The sequence below is a fragment of the Equus quagga genome, chromosome 9 (genome assembly GCF_021613505.1).
Source record: "Equus quagga isolate Etosha38 chromosome 9, UCLA_HA_Equagga_1.0, whole genome shotgun sequence".
NCBI classification, from domain to species: Eukaryota; Metazoa; Chordata; class Mammalia; order Perissodactyla; family Equidae; genus Equus; species Equus quagga.
The window spans coordinates 66,813,780-66,829,260 of record NC_060275.1 but is presented as its reverse complement, the minus strand read 5'-3'; the positions used below and the strand labels follow the sequence as shown (position 1 = coordinate 66,829,260).

The 15,481-nt window shown below is 62.3% G+C and overlaps 2 protein-coding genes across 6 annotated transcripts in view; both read left to right on the top strand.

Annotated features, from left to right (window-relative positions):
* Positions 1 to 9,123, top strand: part of ELL (elongation factor for RNA polymerase II) — a 72,258-nt gene extending 63,135 nt beyond the window's left edge. For all 4 annotated transcript variants that reach the window (XM_046672071.1, XM_046672068.1, XM_046672070.1 and 1 more), the window contains 6 exons: positions 178 to 274; positions 1,556 to 2,030; positions 4,693 to 4,759; positions 4,955 to 5,126; positions 6,182 to 6,226; positions 6,926 to 9,123. In XM_046672071.1, the coding sequence (XP_046528027.1) occupies positions 178 to 274; positions 1,556 to 2,030; positions 4,693 to 4,759; positions 4,955 to 5,126; positions 6,182 to 6,226; positions 6,926 to 7,042 (973 nt within the window). In that variant the 3' untranslated portion in view covers positions 7,043 to 9,123. The remainder of the gene's footprint in view (positions 1 to 177; positions 275 to 1,555; positions 2,031 to 4,692; positions 4,760 to 4,954; positions 5,127 to 6,181; positions 6,227 to 6,925) is intronic.
* Positions 9,124 to 9,250: 127 nt separating this feature from the next.
* ISYNA1 (inositol-3-phosphate synthase 1) lies at positions 9,251 to 15,422 on the top strand. Of its 2 annotated transcripts, XM_046672073.1 has the most exons (12): positions 9,251 to 9,386; positions 9,642 to 9,761; positions 12,451 to 12,579; positions 12,726 to 12,887; positions 13,228 to 13,360; positions 13,453 to 13,646; positions 13,772 to 13,921; positions 14,003 to 14,218; positions 14,332 to 14,496; positions 14,585 to 14,698; positions 14,772 to 14,989; positions 15,123 to 15,422. In XM_046672073.1, exons 3-12 carry the CDS (start codon positions 12,460 to 12,462, stop codon positions 15,322 to 15,324), a joined length of 1,674 nt encoding a protein of 557 aa, XP_046528029.1. In that variant the 5' UTR covers positions 9,251 to 9,386; positions 9,642 to 9,761; positions 12,451 to 12,459; the 3' UTR covers positions 15,325 to 15,422. The 2 variants fall into 2 exon arrangements, with proteins under 2 accessions (XP_046528029.1, XP_046528028.1); XM_046672072.1 differs by lacking the exons at positions 9,251 to 9,386; positions 9,642 to 9,761 and adding an exon at positions 12,238 to 12,344.
* Positions 15,423 to 15,481: the final 59 nt, after the last annotated feature.

Below are 15,481 nucleotides of genomic sequence, written 5' to 3'. Positions count from 1 at the left end.
GCCCTGACGCACCCATCGTGCTCAGCCCTGCTGTGGCTCAGCGGGCCCGTGGGCCCTTCCCAAACCACTAGTTGTGGGTGGGTCAGCGTGGTGTCAATGCAGAGACCAGTGGGCGTGGGTGCACCCCATGGGATGCTGCTTCAGAGCCCCTCAACCTACTCTGCTTCTCCTTTGCAGGAAGCTGTGCCAGCCACAGAGCGCAGGTGGCCTCCCTGGAGACCCTGCTGCTGCCAGCCCTCTGGGTGAGCATGGGAGCTCAGCCTCACCCCCTCAGGTAGGAGCTGCCAATGTGGGTATGATAGCATGGTGGTGGTGAGGGTGGTGTCGAGGGAGGGTGGGTCTCACCTGGAGCCGTGGGTATGACCTGACCTTGGTGCCTGGGGAGCCCATTTGACCCTTGGCTCAGAGCTGGGAAGATTTCTTCAATGAGTGACCAGCTGGCTGGCTTCCCGCAAGCGGTGGGTCCCGGGTCTTGGGCCTGGGTGTGGTTCCCTGGGATACCTCTTGGTGGTGTGGCCAAGGGAGGGCAGCCTGCTGGACTGCCCTGAGCCTCATGTCTGTACAGTGGGCTCCTGCCTCCCAGGGCTGTCGTGAAATCAGTTGTGCTGGCTGAGGCCCGGGCTGGTGCCCAGTTAGTCCCCGTGAGCAGTGGCTGCTGCCATTTTCATCAGTGGTCAGGAAGGGTGCTTGGGAGAGCCTCACTGGCGGGGGCGGGGGGGGGTGGCTCCCGCCTGGCTCTGGCTAGGGGGAGCTCAGCCATGCCCCCCTCACCATTGCTTAAGCTATTTGGTGAAAGCTGTCTCCCTGCCTACCTGTGTGCTCTGACTTCTGAGTCCCACGTCCCTGGCCCCCAACTCGCCAGTCCCTCTCTTCCTTCCTCCTCCTCTGCCTTGGAGGCACCCAGTCCACATCCATGGCCTTGAAGCCCCCCATGCACACTATGCTGTGGGGCCAACATGGGGCCAAAGGGCCTTACTTCACCCACATCCCCACCACTGCCCCCTGGGCCTGGACCACCTGGCCTAATCCTGGCTCCCCTCCTGTGGTCTGGCCATGCCTCACAGGCTCGGTCTTCTCATCTTTGAAAAGGGGATGTGGCTCACTCCATTTCACAGGGTTGCCATGGGGATCCAGATAGTTAGGGGTCTGAGGATGACAGTCACGGCCTGTGGGGCTGCCCTGTGTCCCTCAGACTGGGCTCTCTCACTGTTGCCATTGTCTGGGGAAGATGCTGAGCACAGTGCTGTTTTAGACTAATCCCTAGAGATGGCCCTTAAGGGCTGGAGCCTGGCCTGCTGATGACTTGACTGCCCTTCCTCTGCTCTGTCACCTTTGGGCCCAGCTGAGCTCCAGGAGTCCCCTGCCTGGCTGGTGTCCGGGCGCCACCATGTGGCCCGAGCGGGCCTTGCATGCGGGCGCTTGCTTTCCTCAAGACCTGGGGCTGCCTGGCCTCTCTCAGCTCAGGGCTGGCCTTTTGTTGCCCATCCGCTCCCTGGAGCACATCAGTAGCTCTGGGCACAGGCTACCCTCTGAAATTGTCTCCCTTCCTTCGCAGAAACGGCCACAGCCTCCTGATTTCATCGACCCCCTGGCCAACAAGAAACCCAGGATATCGCACTTCACTCAGAGAATTCAGCCCGCAGTCAATGGGAAGCTGAGTACACCCCACAGCCGTGAGCCCCTGCTGCCTACCCCGGGCCTGCCGCCCAGCACAGACTCCCACCTGCCCCCGCGGCTGGAGCCCCCTCGGGCCCATGACCCCCTGGCTGATGTCAGCAATGATCTGGGCCACAGTGGCCGGGACTGTGAGCATGGGGATGTGGCCACCCTGGCCCCAACTGAGCGCCTCAGCCTGCCCCTGCTGATGGACTGTGCCCAGCCCAGCAGGCCCCACAGTGGCTCCTTGCGCAGCAAGTCAAAGAAGAAGTCCAAGAAGCACAAAGACAAGGAGAGGGCGGCTGAGGACAGGCCCCAGGCCCAGCCGCCAGACCATGTGCCTGGCCCCCTTGGAGCCCCGCCAGATGTCCCGGGTAGGTGCTGAGAGGCAGGCCCAGGGGCAGGAGGCTCTGCAGGCGGGCACTGCTAGGAGCTGGAGCACCGGCCCCATGCCCACCCTGACTCCCCAGGGTACGAGGGGGCTGTACCACCCCATGAGCCCCAACTTTGGCTCACCCTGCACATTTGGGCCCCTTGCACCCTGTGTTCTTGCATCCGATTGTCTGCGAATGCCCTGGCTATCTTGGCCCCGGAGCCTCCTGCAGTCCTGCTGTGTGCCAGGCTGGTGCTGGGGGCTTGGAACCTGATGGGGCTGAGGCTCACAGGAGAGGACAGCGCACAGGGAGAGGAATGAGTGCGGGCTGCAGCTCTGGCAGCAGGATGGACCCAGACACTGAGAAGGGAGCAGGGTGGGGTGGGGGCTGCAGAGGAATAAGCTTTTCAGCCAGTGGAGAAAGGGTTTGGAAGGTGGGGGCCACAAGGAGGTGGGAGACTGTCTGTAGAACAGCCTGTGGTAAGAGCTGGAACGAGGTCACACAGTGAGTGGGGAAGGCGGAAGTCAAGAGACCTGAGATGGCAGCCACAGTGAGGGGGGTACCAGGCTGGCTGGGGCTGTGCACTGAACGGGGAGACCTTTGCGGGGCCAGGGCTGCTGGGGAGGCATATGGACAGGCTAGACTGGTAGTGGGGATGGGGGTCATCACCCCCAGAACCTGGGCCACCCCTAGTTTACAGCCCTGGGAACCTGAGCTGAATGTCTCTCGTGGCTCTAGCTTAACCTAATCAGCATGATGAAGCAACAGAGGCGCAGCTGTGCCTGCCATGTGGGGGCCTGGGCTGCGGCGTGGGGCCTGGGCAGCTTGGCCGTGTCACCTCGTGCAGCTTTCAGGCTCTTTCCCCAGGAGGGTCCTGAGCATGGGGCATTTCTGAATCAGGGTGGAGCTGCTCCTTAAGTCTTTGTAATGAATTGCTCCACTGCCCCGCAGAAAGGCCATGCCAGCCCCTGCTCTGGCTGAGGACAGGTCCTGGTGTAATGTGGCCGACCGGGTCAGTCCTCAGTTCCTCTCAGCCCTACTGCCCACCAGGCTTCCCAGTGTCTGTGGCTAGGCCAAGGGGGAGAAGGAGGCCTGGTTCCCTGAGTGCCCCCTCTAATCTGAGTCCTGCCTGGGGAGACAGGCCCTGAGCAGGCTCAGCCGGGCAGCACGTTCTGTCCCATAGGGCAGAAGTGAAACGTCATGTGTGTGCTTCTGGCGGGGCACTGGGAAGGAGGAAGACTGTAAGGCAGGGGGATAGGGTGGGGCCAGGAGGGTGCTGCCCAGACCAGCCCCAGGCCTGGGGCTCAGACGCCTTTGGATCAAGCCCAGTGTGCATCAGCCCTGGGCAGCTTATCCCCAGGCAAAGGTGAGAAAGTGAGGTTTGGGATCAGGCAAAGCGGAGAGTAGATGGCCCAAGGAAAAGAAAAAGGACATCTGTTGAGGCACCAGAAGCTCCACCTGGCACCACGTGATCTGTCTTAAGCAGCATGTCTCAGACAGCTCAAATGATGATAATGGGTGGACGCAAAGCTCCCTGGTGCCTGCCTAGAGGCCCCCATCCTGCTGCTGCGGCTTCTTCCGAGGTGGGGGGTGCGGTGTGCCAGGCTGAGCTCAGGCCCGCTGATCCCAGGCGAAGGCACACGAGCAGGAAACCCCTGCCTCTGTGTGACAGTGGCGTTGTTCTCTGCACACCCCTACTTGCTGCAGAAGGCTCCAGGTCATCACATGTCCCTGGAGCAGAGGGACAGGCATCATTGTAACCCACCCTTCTGCGTGGCACTGTCCTCTAGTCTGGCCCTGTTGTCCCAGCCCTGCCCCGTGATTGCCTCTGACCCAAACAGGTGCTACCAAGTGATCACATCACTTCTATGTTGGGGGAAGAGGCCATCTGGATAAAGTCCTGAGGGGATAAAAACTAGATTGCAGTTCGGGTAGGCTAGGGACATCCTCCAGCTCCACTGTCAGATGGCTGGGGCATGGCCCTTGGTGCCTCTAGCCTGGCTCTGTTCTGGGGCTGCCCCTTGGAGCCTGTGGCCTGGCATCCAGGGGGAAGAAGGAGAATTGGTGGGGCTCAGACCAGGGACGGGAACCCACAGGGACCTCGACGCCATCAGCAGTGAGAGGTGCGGGCAGGAGCTGGGGCCTTCTCTGGTGGCCATCCGTCTTCGTCCTGTGAGGCTGGAGAGTGGGGCAGCGGAGGGACTTGGCCAGCCAGGGGTCACCTGTTTTCTGCTTGGTGACCTTTTACACGAGGTCAGCTGAGGCAGCAAAGGCTCTGGATGGGTCCAGCTCTGGATGAGTTGCCCAGGCTTTGGCCCACAATTAACCTGTCCTTTCAGTTGCTGGCTGAAAACGTGTCCACAGCACCACCTGGGCGCCCTGTGCTCTGCACAGCTGTGGTTCAGGGACACATGCCCCCGCCACCATATGCTCGCTTTCCACCTCTCCCACGGGTGGGCCCCCAGGTGGCTCGACAGCACTTGCCCCATGCTCACACCTTTGGTGTCCTGGCTCCCCCTGGGTGGCCTGGCCCCCTCTCCACACAGCCTCCCCCTCTGCCGTCCCTCTGTGTCCTTCAGACGAGGGAGCGTGAACCTGTTCAGATCCTGCCTGGTGGACGCAGGAGGTGTGGACTCAGCAGATCCTCATTTGCTCTTTGTAGGTTTAAATGGGGCCTGCAGCAGCTCAAGCGTCCCCACGTCCACCTCAGAGACCCCCGACTACCTGCTGTGAGTACTTCCCTTTTCGGCTGCTCCTCCCACCTGTCGGTTAGCAGAGGCAGAGCTGACTCCAGGTGCATTTGTGTCCCCAATCGCCCAGCCTATTCGAGGTCGGGGCAGCTTCCTGGGTGGGCCGGCCGCATGCTTTGGGCACTCTGGCCTCTGCTTTGGCCCCCTGAGCCCCGCCGGCCCCTCTCTCCGCAGGAAATACGCCACCATCTCCTCCTCAGAGCAGCGCCAGAGCTACAAGAATGACTTCAATGCCGAGTATAGCGAGTACCGCGACCTGCACGCCCGCATCGAGCAGATCACACGGCGCTTCACGCAGCTCGACGCCCAGCTCCGGCAGCTGTCCCAGGGCTCCGAGGAGTACGAGGTAGAGCCCCGCCCGCGGTGGGCGCTGCTGGCACCCGCACACCTGCTCCGTCGTGTTCTGGGCCGAGGGCCCTGCTGACTGCTCCTTCCCCCAGCGTGGTTCAGGCCTGTCCCGGGGGCTCTGCGGGCTTGAGGCCTGGCTCCACCTCAGCAGCAATGAGGCCAGTTGTGACTAACTCTGCAGGTGGGAGGTGACCCATGTGGCTCAGGGAGCACAGGGCCGAGGCACAGGGGTCCCCACCTGTGAGAACATCTAGGGTCCTCTCGAGGCTACTACCCACATCACAGGGGACACTTCGGCCCCCTGCCAGGAGAGGCAGGGCCAGACTGCATCCCACGGCCCATCAGTGCCATCACAGCCACAGTGGGAGGTGGGAGGGGATGGAGGGTCCCTGTGGTCCCCCGCCTGTACTAGGAGTCCCTCATCCTCTGGCCGAGGGCACACAGGCTTCCCAAGCCGTCCTCTGTGGTTCACTGCAGGGGGAGGGCCTCCACCCTTGGTCACTAGCCCTGGGACACCAGCCTCCTCCTTGTCCTACTGTTCAGAGCTGGCTACCTGATTAATCGGGGTATCGGGGTCTCTCTCTCATGGCAAAGGCCATTTTGTTTTCCAGAGGAGGGCTCACGGTTGGAGGAACGGTGAGTGTTCTGAGCCTCTGAGCCGAACAAGCTCCCAGGGCATCCTCGTCCTCCCTCCTTGCAGCTGTGTGGATGTCCCTCACCTCCCCCTGCACCCCAGGTGGTCGGGGGCCTCTGTGCTTGGCCTGGAACAGTGGACAGGGAAGGAGGCCGGCCCACCGCTCTTTGCCTCCTCCCAAGGCTTCCCCTGGCCCAGCTTCCTCCTCTGCTTCCTGCCTTGTTCATGCCCCCCAGCCGGCCCCTCCTCTGTACTTCGTCAGCTTCCCTCACGCCATCCTGAGGCCATTGTCCCCAGAGGCCATTGTCCCGAGGCAGATGGTGATCCTGCAGGTCACAGGTTATCAGGGAGAAGGGGCCACTCAGTTGAGGTTTCTCCCAGGCGAGGGCATTGTTTGCTTTCTCTTTTGTTTTTTCCAGACTACTCGTGGGCAGATTTTGCAGGAATATCGAAAAATCAAAAAGGTGAGTCTCCCTGCTGTTGTGGGGTGGGGTGAGAAGCAGCTGCGGCAAGGCGAGCAGTGCCAGAAAGTCTGCACAGGGAGGGAGGAAGGGCCTCGTGGGCTGAGGTCTTGGGTCCGCAGAGCAGCGCCCCCCTGCCCCTCCCATTTACAGCCGAGGGCTGAGCCTGTCCCTGAGCTTGCGTGCAGCCCCCAACTGGGCACCTCTGCACCCCTCAACTCTCCCCCTGCTTGGTGGGTGCAGTCCCCAGGCCCTTTCCAGCAAAGCTCCTTCCGAGGTGCAGGGGAGGAGCTGGTCCCCGCCCCCAGCCTGGCCCCATCTGTCTTCAGCCCTGCGCTGGCAGAAACACCCAGCCTCAGGCTCACTGAGGGTCTCCTGTGAGGTGGTTCCATGATCTTAGCTCTTGTTCCTGAAGGCCACGAGCTCTGGGTTTACCACATGTCTGCCTCGTGTGCCTGCGCGGTTCCCTGCCAGCGAGTCCCCAGCCCGGCGCAGAAGTTTCATGACTAATCTCACCTCTGACTCTCATCCTGGCTGTGACCGTGTTTCCCAGGGTGGGACTGGGGTGCCTGTAAGCAGGGGGAGCAAAAGCCAGGTGGCCAGTTGGGCCAGGTGCTCCACACAGGGCAGCTTGAGTTGTCACCGGGCTCCCAGCCACCGCTGGCCACACTCAGACGTGCTCACACTGCCGCCCTCTTGCAGACCAACACCAACTACAGCCAGGAGAAGCACCGCTGTGAGTACCTGCACAGCAAGCTGGCCCACATCAAGAGGCTCATCGCCGAGTATGACCAGCGGCAGCTGCAGGCCTGGCCCTAGCCCGAGACCGCAGGGCAGGAGGTCTGCTCCACCGGCCAGGCCAGCTCTTCTCCCTGGGCTGACCTTTCTGGATGGCGGGGAGCTGGGGTCAGGGGAGCTAAAGACGGGAAAAAAGAGATTTATTTAAAAAAATAAACACAAGGAAGACAGGTTCATCTGAGCCAGCAACGCCGGTTTTCAGGGGAGCCCCTGCAGACCTGGTGCTCACAGGTCACAGATCCAGGTGGGGTGTCTCGGCCCCCACTCCTCCTGAGCAGCCCCCGCCCAGGATGGGCTCCCCGAGAAGCCCACCTCCTTGCAGGCCGAAGCCCAAGGGGCTTCAGCTTCCTCTCGCCGGAAGACTTGGAGGCCGGCCTGCCTGCCTTTTCTGGTTTTATACAAAGACAGCCACTTTTAGCTACTGCTTATGAGACTGGAGTCTATTTTTATACAAAAGAGAAAGCGTCTTTTTTCTAAACCTGTGCCTCCCTCCCTGGACACTAGGGTCTAGATGCCGCCCTGTGTCCTTTCTGCAGTATTACAGATGCCATCAGAAAGTTCGGCGTTGTTGGTGCGAGCTCCAAGGAGAGAACCCGTGTGTGGTGGGTGGGCCGCGTCTCCCCTGCTGGTCTCATGCTGGGTGCCTGGACAGGCCCTCCCCTGCAGCACCTGCCTCTCCTTCCTCCCCCTTGCTCCGAGGGGTCTCTGCGCTATGGGCTTGGGTGGGGCAGCTCCCAGGTCTATTCGGAGAACCCAGCTGGCCCCCGAGCAGCTGCTGGGAGCCGGCCAGAGCGGAGCCCTCGGCGCTCCCGGCTTGCCCTGCTATTTCAGACCCTCAGCTGTCGGGGCCGCTGGGCTTTTCTGTGTTACAAGCCTGCGCTCTGCAGCAGCGCTGTCGGGTTTTAGTTTATGACGTTCTCAATTGTCCCCTTTGCTGCTGCTTTTCATTTCGCACTGTTGAGACTGTGTGGTCTCCATGCTATTGACCTCGCTCCATCCCTCAGTCCACTTGTGGGTTCTGGGGTTGTCTTAGCAGAGCCACTGCGGGGTTTGCACTCAGGGAGGGGCTGGGGGTTGATGGGGTTGGGGGCACCCCCCGAAAGTGAGCTCAGAAAAGGCACCTGGTCCTCCTGTTCTGGGGGTCACGGGTTCCGTGGACACCCCAATTGCTGCTTAGTCGCTGTGCCTAGTCTATTGTCCCCCAAAGCGTCAGGGGGCCATGCGTGCGTGTGTGCGTGCCTGTGTGAGTGAGAGAGAGGGGCCCTGCCAGGGCATGTTGGAGGCTGAGGCGTGTGTTCACATTCAGGGCCATGTTCAGTAAAACACCAGTGAGGGTGCAGTGGCTGCGGCCTGCAGCCCTGAGGTCACAGGGGCATTGCTGCTGCCAGCGGTAGTGAGGCAGGGAGAGCGGGAACGCTCCCATGGAGTGAGTTATCTGTGCAGAGCTGTGGGGGTCTCCTCATGGCTTCCCAAAGAGCAGGCGCCCTCGTGGAGGGGGCCTGCACAGTGCCCCCTCACCCTGAAGTCTCTCTCTGCAGGCCCCCTGGGGTGCCTGGAGCACCGGAAACAACCCTTCATGTTTCCCTAGCTGTCATTTTGTTTTTCGTTTGGAGAGTGAGGGAAGGGCGGTGCGGACACTGGGTTGCATATGGGGACTTCTGGCCCAGCCGTGCGGGCGCGGTGGGGATCATCTGAGGAGGCCCTCTGCTCCGGAACCAGTTCAAGGGACTGTCAGCTGATTTCCTTTTTGTTGTTGTTTTCTTGTTGTTTCTTGTTTTTTCCTCCTTTTAAGGAATTATGAAGCTAAGAAAAGTTCTGTGCTTTAGGGGTTGATGGACAAAAGTTCTAGCTGATTAAATATGGTCTAACTTATTGATACTGTGTTTTTTTTTCCTTTTAATATTGTACTGTGGAGAAAAACTATTTTGAGCCATGGAGTTGGTGTTTACAAGAACTTTTCACTTTTGCCAAAATGTTCCAATTGAAAGGCATCCACATCTTCAGTTTCCTAATATTTTCTTAAAAGACCTAGTGTCCTTTTTGTACACTAAACAGGTGAATGCTGATTTTTTTCAACCTATAATAAATGTCACTGAGCCGAACCTAGCAGCCTAGGCTGCCTGGGTGCGTGTGTGTCTGTCACAGCTTGGGGGGTGGGCCAGGGTCAGGAGGCCACTTGGCCCCACGTGACCATAGTGAGTGGGGCAGGGGTGGGGCACGGGCTGGGACAAGGCAGAGAAGACGCCCTGGACAGCCTGCCAGAGCTGCTGCCCAGGAACGAGGCTGGCAGGTGGAGGTTATCCTGACCAAGGTGGCTGCAGGCCCTGCAGGTGACAGGGCAGGAGGCCAGACCCCGTGATCACAGGTAGGAAACGGCAGAGAGGCTGGGGAGGCGGAGGCAATGGGGAGCTTTGGTGGGGGCGTGAGCGGGGCAGGACCCCAGTGTGGACAAGGTGGGCTGAGCCAGCAGGGGCATCCCCAGCCTCCCACAGCACCGGAGCTCACAGCAGTGGGGCCACAGGCGAGGGGTGTGCCCTTATTTAGGGGAAAATGGGCTTTGACTGACTGATGGAAACAGTGGTGAGTAACCACACTGTCATTCATTGTTCATTCCAACTAGGCCAACAGGCAGGGACTGGGGTATCCCCTGTGTCCCTCATGAGGCTACAGCACTGAGGCCCGGTGCAGCCCCTCAGGCCCAGACACCAGCAGGGATGGCCGTCATTGCCCTGTGTTCCAGGTGAGCAGCCAAAGGCAGGGGGTAGGTCCTGCCCTCTAGGGACACAGGGAGAGTGGGCATTTATTTTAGGAAGGAAAAACAAAGAGTAAGACCTGGATTGAAGGAGTCCAGGGGTCGGGGGCTGTGGGCCTTAGCCTCCCTGGCAGCCGCACTGGCTAGCGGCCTTGGTCTGAGGCAGCCCAGGAATTTGAGGGCTGCAGGATGCGAGGTCCACCAGTGGACCCTGCTCCTGAGGTGGCCTGGCTCTGCTGTTTCCATGGGATAACATCTCTGTCCACACACTTGGGGCCCAGGGCCAAAACCTGCCTCCCTTGGACCCTGCATGATTCAGCCTTGCCCTGCCCACCCGCCTCCCCTGTCCTCCATTAGCCTCAGCCGCAGCCCTCACACTACCTGGCAGTGCCGTGGCCATCGCCCCTTCAGTGCACCGTGGATACAGGTGGCTCCCTGATTGTCCTTCCTGAGCAGAGGACACCACGTGTCCAGCCTCCTGAGGCCCAGAAGGGTCTTCCCACGCTCATGAAGTGTACCATGGCCGAGGGGCTTGGGGCTGCCCACCTGCTCCACTTGCTGGACAATATCTCCAATTGTCATCCTGTCAACACCTGGATCCCACAGCGCCTCCTGTGCAACGGGCTCCACCTGGGCACGGGCACTCAGCAGTGATCAAGACAGCCCTGTCCTCAGGAGCTTGTTGTCTGGTGGGGGCAGGTGTCCCAGCAGCACACTCAGCCCATGTCACACACCCAGGCCGTCCCTACAGTTGCCTTATAGCACCAACCAACTGTCAGGAATAGAAGCCACCTGAGGCCAGGTCCCTCCCAGCTGCCCCCCAGCACTGCTCTCCAGGGAGTCCACCTAGGCCCGCTCTCTGCCCCCCCCCCCCCCGCCCCCACTCTTGCTGCACCTCCCCCAGACTGCCCTGTGAATGCTGGAGTTCCCAGCGCTGGGTCTTGGGGCCTTTCTCATCTCTGCACACATTGCTGTGACATCACTTGTGGCCTGGTGGTGCATGCTTCCTCCACGGTCCCCTGACACCAACTGGATGTCAGTTCCCAGTGCTCGCATCAGACTTCACAGGTTAAGGGGCTCAGTACCACATGACTGCCCCCCACTTCAGACACTAGCCACAAGTCTCTGCCCACTCATACTTCTGACCACCCAGTTGTATATGGGGGGTTCCCATGACTCGTTCCTCCGTTTGGTAATGGCTGGAATGGCTCACGGTGCTCAGGAAAACACTTCAACGGCCAAATGGAGGAGACGCAGAGGGCAGGCTGTGAGGAACGGAGCGGGGCTTCCATGCCTTCTACAGGTGTGCTGCCCTTACCGCGCCCCCTGTGTTCCCCCCCCCCCCCCCCCCAGCTGTTCAGGAGTGTTGATGAGGTGCTGTTAGGTAGGTGTGATTGAGTCCATCACTGACTGTTGGTGTCTAAACTCAATCTCCAGCCAGGAACTGGGGACAAAACCTGAATATTTATTATACCATAGTCCTGAGAGTCTGCCCTGGTCCCCAAACTGCCTGCCTGCCTCTGCTGTTGCTGCCTTTTCATCTGCCCCTGAACCCACTTGCCCGGGTTTTCGCCTGGGCAGCTCTTGCTACTCTTAATAGAAAATGTCTTCATATCTCAAGACACCTTCCAGCAGCCACCTCCTCCAGGCAGCCTGCACTGCCCAGCCCTGCCTCTGCGTTCCCTCTGGCTGGGGGTGCCCCAGTCCACTTCGGACTCCCCCACGCTGGAGCCCCCGCCTCCCAAGGCCAGGCCCTGAGCACGTTTTCTATGAACGTTTCCAACTGTCCACCTTTTGGGCCGGGTCCAGTGATGGAAACTTTCCAGCCGAGGAGGCCGCTTGTTTTGGAAAGTTCCTGGGGGAGCCGCCCCACCCGCCGGGTTCCCACGCTCCTTATCACTGGGCGCTAGGGGGGCGCCGTGCTGGGCCGGCCTAGTTCCTCCCCAGCTGGCGGCCTCGGCCCTGCCCACCCCTTCCCGTCCTCACCGAACAGTCCCCTCTCCATCCTGGCCTTGCCAGGCCCTCCTGATACAGGTGGGGAAACCCCCTCTGTGTGAACCTGTTGGAGGTGGGAGTGCCTGGCACTACTGCTCAGGAAGGGGGAGCAGGCTGGGCTGGAGAAGTGTCTGTTTTCCGGTCCGAATCCTGGCTTAGTCCTCTGCCTCACTTTCCCCAGGGGCCCCCGTAGGCCCGGCCTCCCTGCCCAGTTCCACCTCCTGCCTTGTGGTTGCAGCCTGTAGCTCACTTGCAGCCTTAATGTCCTCTTTTGTAAGGTGAGAATAAAAGGACTGAGGTGCGAAGTGAATCAAGGCGCGCCGTGCGGGCCGTGGCCTGCGGCCCACATGTTGGCCTGGCCGAGACTGGCGGGGCGGGGACCAGATACCCACTGTGATTTGGGGCTGCTGGGCCTCGAACCCGAGTCCCAGCCGGCGCGCCCTTCACCCCGCGTGCCCCGCCCCCCGGCGCCGGCGGACGAGGGGCGGGGCGGGGGCGGGGCGGCGGCTCTTTTCTCTGGAGTTCGCGCGTCCGGACCACTCGCCGTCCGCCGCCGTCCGAGCCCGCTCCGCGCTGGTGAGTGCGGCCCCGGGCGGGGTCCGGGGGCCTCGGGGACCGAAGTCGCTTCTGCCCGGCCGGCTCTCGCATCCTCGCTGACCTCCTGCTAACCCCGCGCCCCCAGCTCGCCGCGATGAAGGCCGCAGCCGAGTTCGTGGTCGAGAGCCCGGACGTGGTCTACGGCCCCGAGGCCATCGAGGCACAGTACGAGTACAGGACGACAGGCGTCAGCCGCGAGGGCGGTGTCCTCAAGGTGGGCGAGGGACGGAGGGGGGCCGTGGGGATGGGGGAACTGAGGAGCCGTGAGGGGTTGGGGATTGCCCCACGTCTGCAACCCCGACGCTGCAGTGAGGGAGAAAGGGCCTGGGACCCGGGACTCATTGCGCCGCCCTTCCACAGGTGCGCCCCACGTCCACGCGCTTCACCTTCCGGACCGCCCGGCAGGTGCCCCGGCTCGGGGTCATGCTTGTCGGCTGGGGCGGGAACAACGGCTCCACGCTCACCGCCGCCGTGCTGGCCAACCGACTGCGTCTGTCCTGGCCCACGCGCACCGGCCGCAAGGTGGGGGGTCGGGCGGGGCTCCGCCGGAGTCCGTGCGGGAGGGGGAGGGGCCTCCAGGGGCGGGGCTCCGTGGAGGAGGGAGGCCACAGGGGGCGGGGTTCCTGCGGGGCGGGGCCTGGCTGCCGGCGGACTCCTGGGGGGTCTCGCGGGGGCGGAGCCTAAGGTATCCGCAGGCTCCGGGGAGGGACGTCTGGAGGGGGAGCGGCTTCCGCCCGGGCTTGGATCGCAGAGCTGAGGCGCCCCAAAGTAGGGCGGAGCTTGAGGGTGCCGTGCGGGCCATGGCCGGCTGGTGGCCTACGCCACGCCCACCCCTCGCCCCGCCCCGCCTGCCGCCCCCCAGGAGGCCAACTACTACGGCTCGCTGACGCAGGCGAGCACCGTTAGCCTGGGCCTGGACGCCGAGGGCCAGGAGGTGTTCGTGCCCTTCAGCGCACTGCTGCCCATGGTGGCGCCCAACGACCTCGTGTTCGACGGTGGGCAGTGCCCTGGGCCAAGGGTGGGGCGGGAGGTAGGGCCTGGAGGGGCCCAGGGTCCCGGCCGGGCCTAGCTTGAGGGTCCCCCCTAGGCTGGGACATATCGTCGCTGAATCTGGCCGAGGCGATGCGGCGCGCGCAGGTGCTGGACTGGGGGCTGCAGGAGCAACTGTGGCCACACATGGAGCCCTTACGCCCACGCCCCTCCATCTACATCCCCGAGTTCATCGCCGCTAACCAGAGTGTGCGCGCCGACAACCTCATCCCAGGCACGCGAGCGCAGCAGGTGTGGCCCCACCCAAGTCCCTTATCCCCTGCCACTTGTCCCCCTCCCTGCCACCTGTTAATTCCTATTTGCTCCCCTGTTATGTGGGAGACCTGTACAACCTCACCCTTCCTCCACCCCCTCAGCTGGAGCAGATCCGCAGAGACATCTGCGACTTCCGGTCCAAGGCTGGGCTGGACAAAGTCATCGTGTTGTGGACAGCAAACACGGAGCGCTTCTGCGAAGTGGTCCCGGGCCTCAATGACACCGCTGAGAACCTGCTGCGCACCATCGAGGTGAGCGTGCCCAGGGGTGGCACAGGGTTGGGGCTAGCCCCCAAGGACCTCTCTGGGCTGATGGCCCACCTGCACCCACAGCTGGGCCTCGAGGTGTCGCCCTCCACGCTCTTCGCCGTGGCCAGCATCTTGGAAGGCTGTGCCTTCCTCAACGGGTCCCCACAGAACACACTAGTGCCTGGTGCCCTTGAGCTCGCATGGCAGCGCCGCGTCTTTGTGGGCGGAGACGACTTCAAGTCCGGCCAGACCAAGGTCAAGTCCGTGCTTGTGGACTTCCTTATCGGCTCCGGCCTGAAGGTGTGTGGGACTAGGGGATGTGTGACTCGGGAAGGGGCGGGTCTGGATCCCAAGCACCACCAGACTTGTGTGTTGCAAGGCCTGCAGTGCCAGTCAGGCCCCTGTTCCTGCAGACCATGTCCATCGTGAGCTACAACCACCTAGGCAACAATGATGGGCAAAACCTGTCAGCACCGCCCCAGTTCCGCTCCAAGGAGGTGTCCAAGAGCAGTGTGGTGGATGACATGGTGCAGAGCAACCCAGTGCTCTACGCACCCGGCGAGGAGCCCAACCACTGCGTGCGTGGGGCACGGGCGGGATGGGGGGGTGGGCGGGGCTCCCGGCAGAGGCGGACAGGGACCCCTGTGACCTCCTGCTGCCTCCCAGGTGGTCATCAAGTACGTGCCCTATGTGGGCGACAGCAAGCGTGCACTGGATGAGTACACATCGGAGCTCATGATGGGCGGCACCAACACGCTGGTGCTGCATAACACATGTGAGGTATGGGGCTCGCCCAGGGCAGAGTGGGGCTGCCCTCCAGCCCCACCTCCCTCCTGACCCACTGGCCCTGCAGGACTCTCTCCTGGCTGCACCCATCATGCTGGATCTGGTACTGCTGACAGAGCTGTGCCAGCGTGTGAGCTTCTGCACCGACGCTGACCCGGAGCCACAGAGCTTCCACCCAGTGCTGTCGCTGCTCAGCTTTCTCTTCAAGGCACCGCTGGTGCCACCAGGCAGCCCCGTGGTCAACGCACTCTTCCGCCAGCGCAGCTGCATCGAGAACATCCTAAGGTGCGCCCCGGCCCTGGGGTCCCCACCGTGGCCCAGATGTCCACTCAAGGGGCTGTGCACTCGGCCTAGGGATTGGAGGCTGCAGGGGCACCAGCCTCAGGGTCTGACTGTTGAGCCCCAACCCGTCCCCCAGGGCCTGCGTGGGGCTCCCGCCGCAGAACCACATGCTTCTGGAGCACAAGATGGAGCGCCCCTGCCTCAGGCAAGGCCAGCCTGTGGCCCCTGCCTATGCTGGGCCTTGCAAGAAGGGGTCAGCCCCGACTGCCCCCAACGGCTGTGTCGGTGATGCCAATGGTCATACAAAGGCCGAGGCACCCCAGATGCTCACCACCTGAGCCCTAGCCACACACCTCCCCCATGACTCCTGCCCCCTTGCGCTTCAGGACCCGAACCTCCCAGGCCCAGCCCGAAACAATAAAGCCAGTGCACCCTCTGTAGCGCCTACGGGTTCTTGGTGCCTGCGATCTAACCACCCCCCCACCTCAGCCCTAG

Bases quoted from the DNA above. Each gene is read 5' to 3' on its own strand.
- ISYNA1 (XM_046672073.1), top strand. From the start codon at position 12,460: ATGAAGGCCGCAGCCGAGTTCGTGGTCGAGAGCCCGGACGTGGTCTAC. The intron at 13,361-13,452 runs GTGGGCAGTGCC...GGTCCCCCCTAG, and splicing joins CAACGACCTCGTGTTCGACG to GCTGGGACATATCGTCGCTG. The intron at 13,647-13,771 runs GTGTGGCCCCAC...CCACCCCCTCAG, and splicing joins CAGGCACGCGAGCGCAGCAG to CTGGAGCAGATCCGCAGAGA.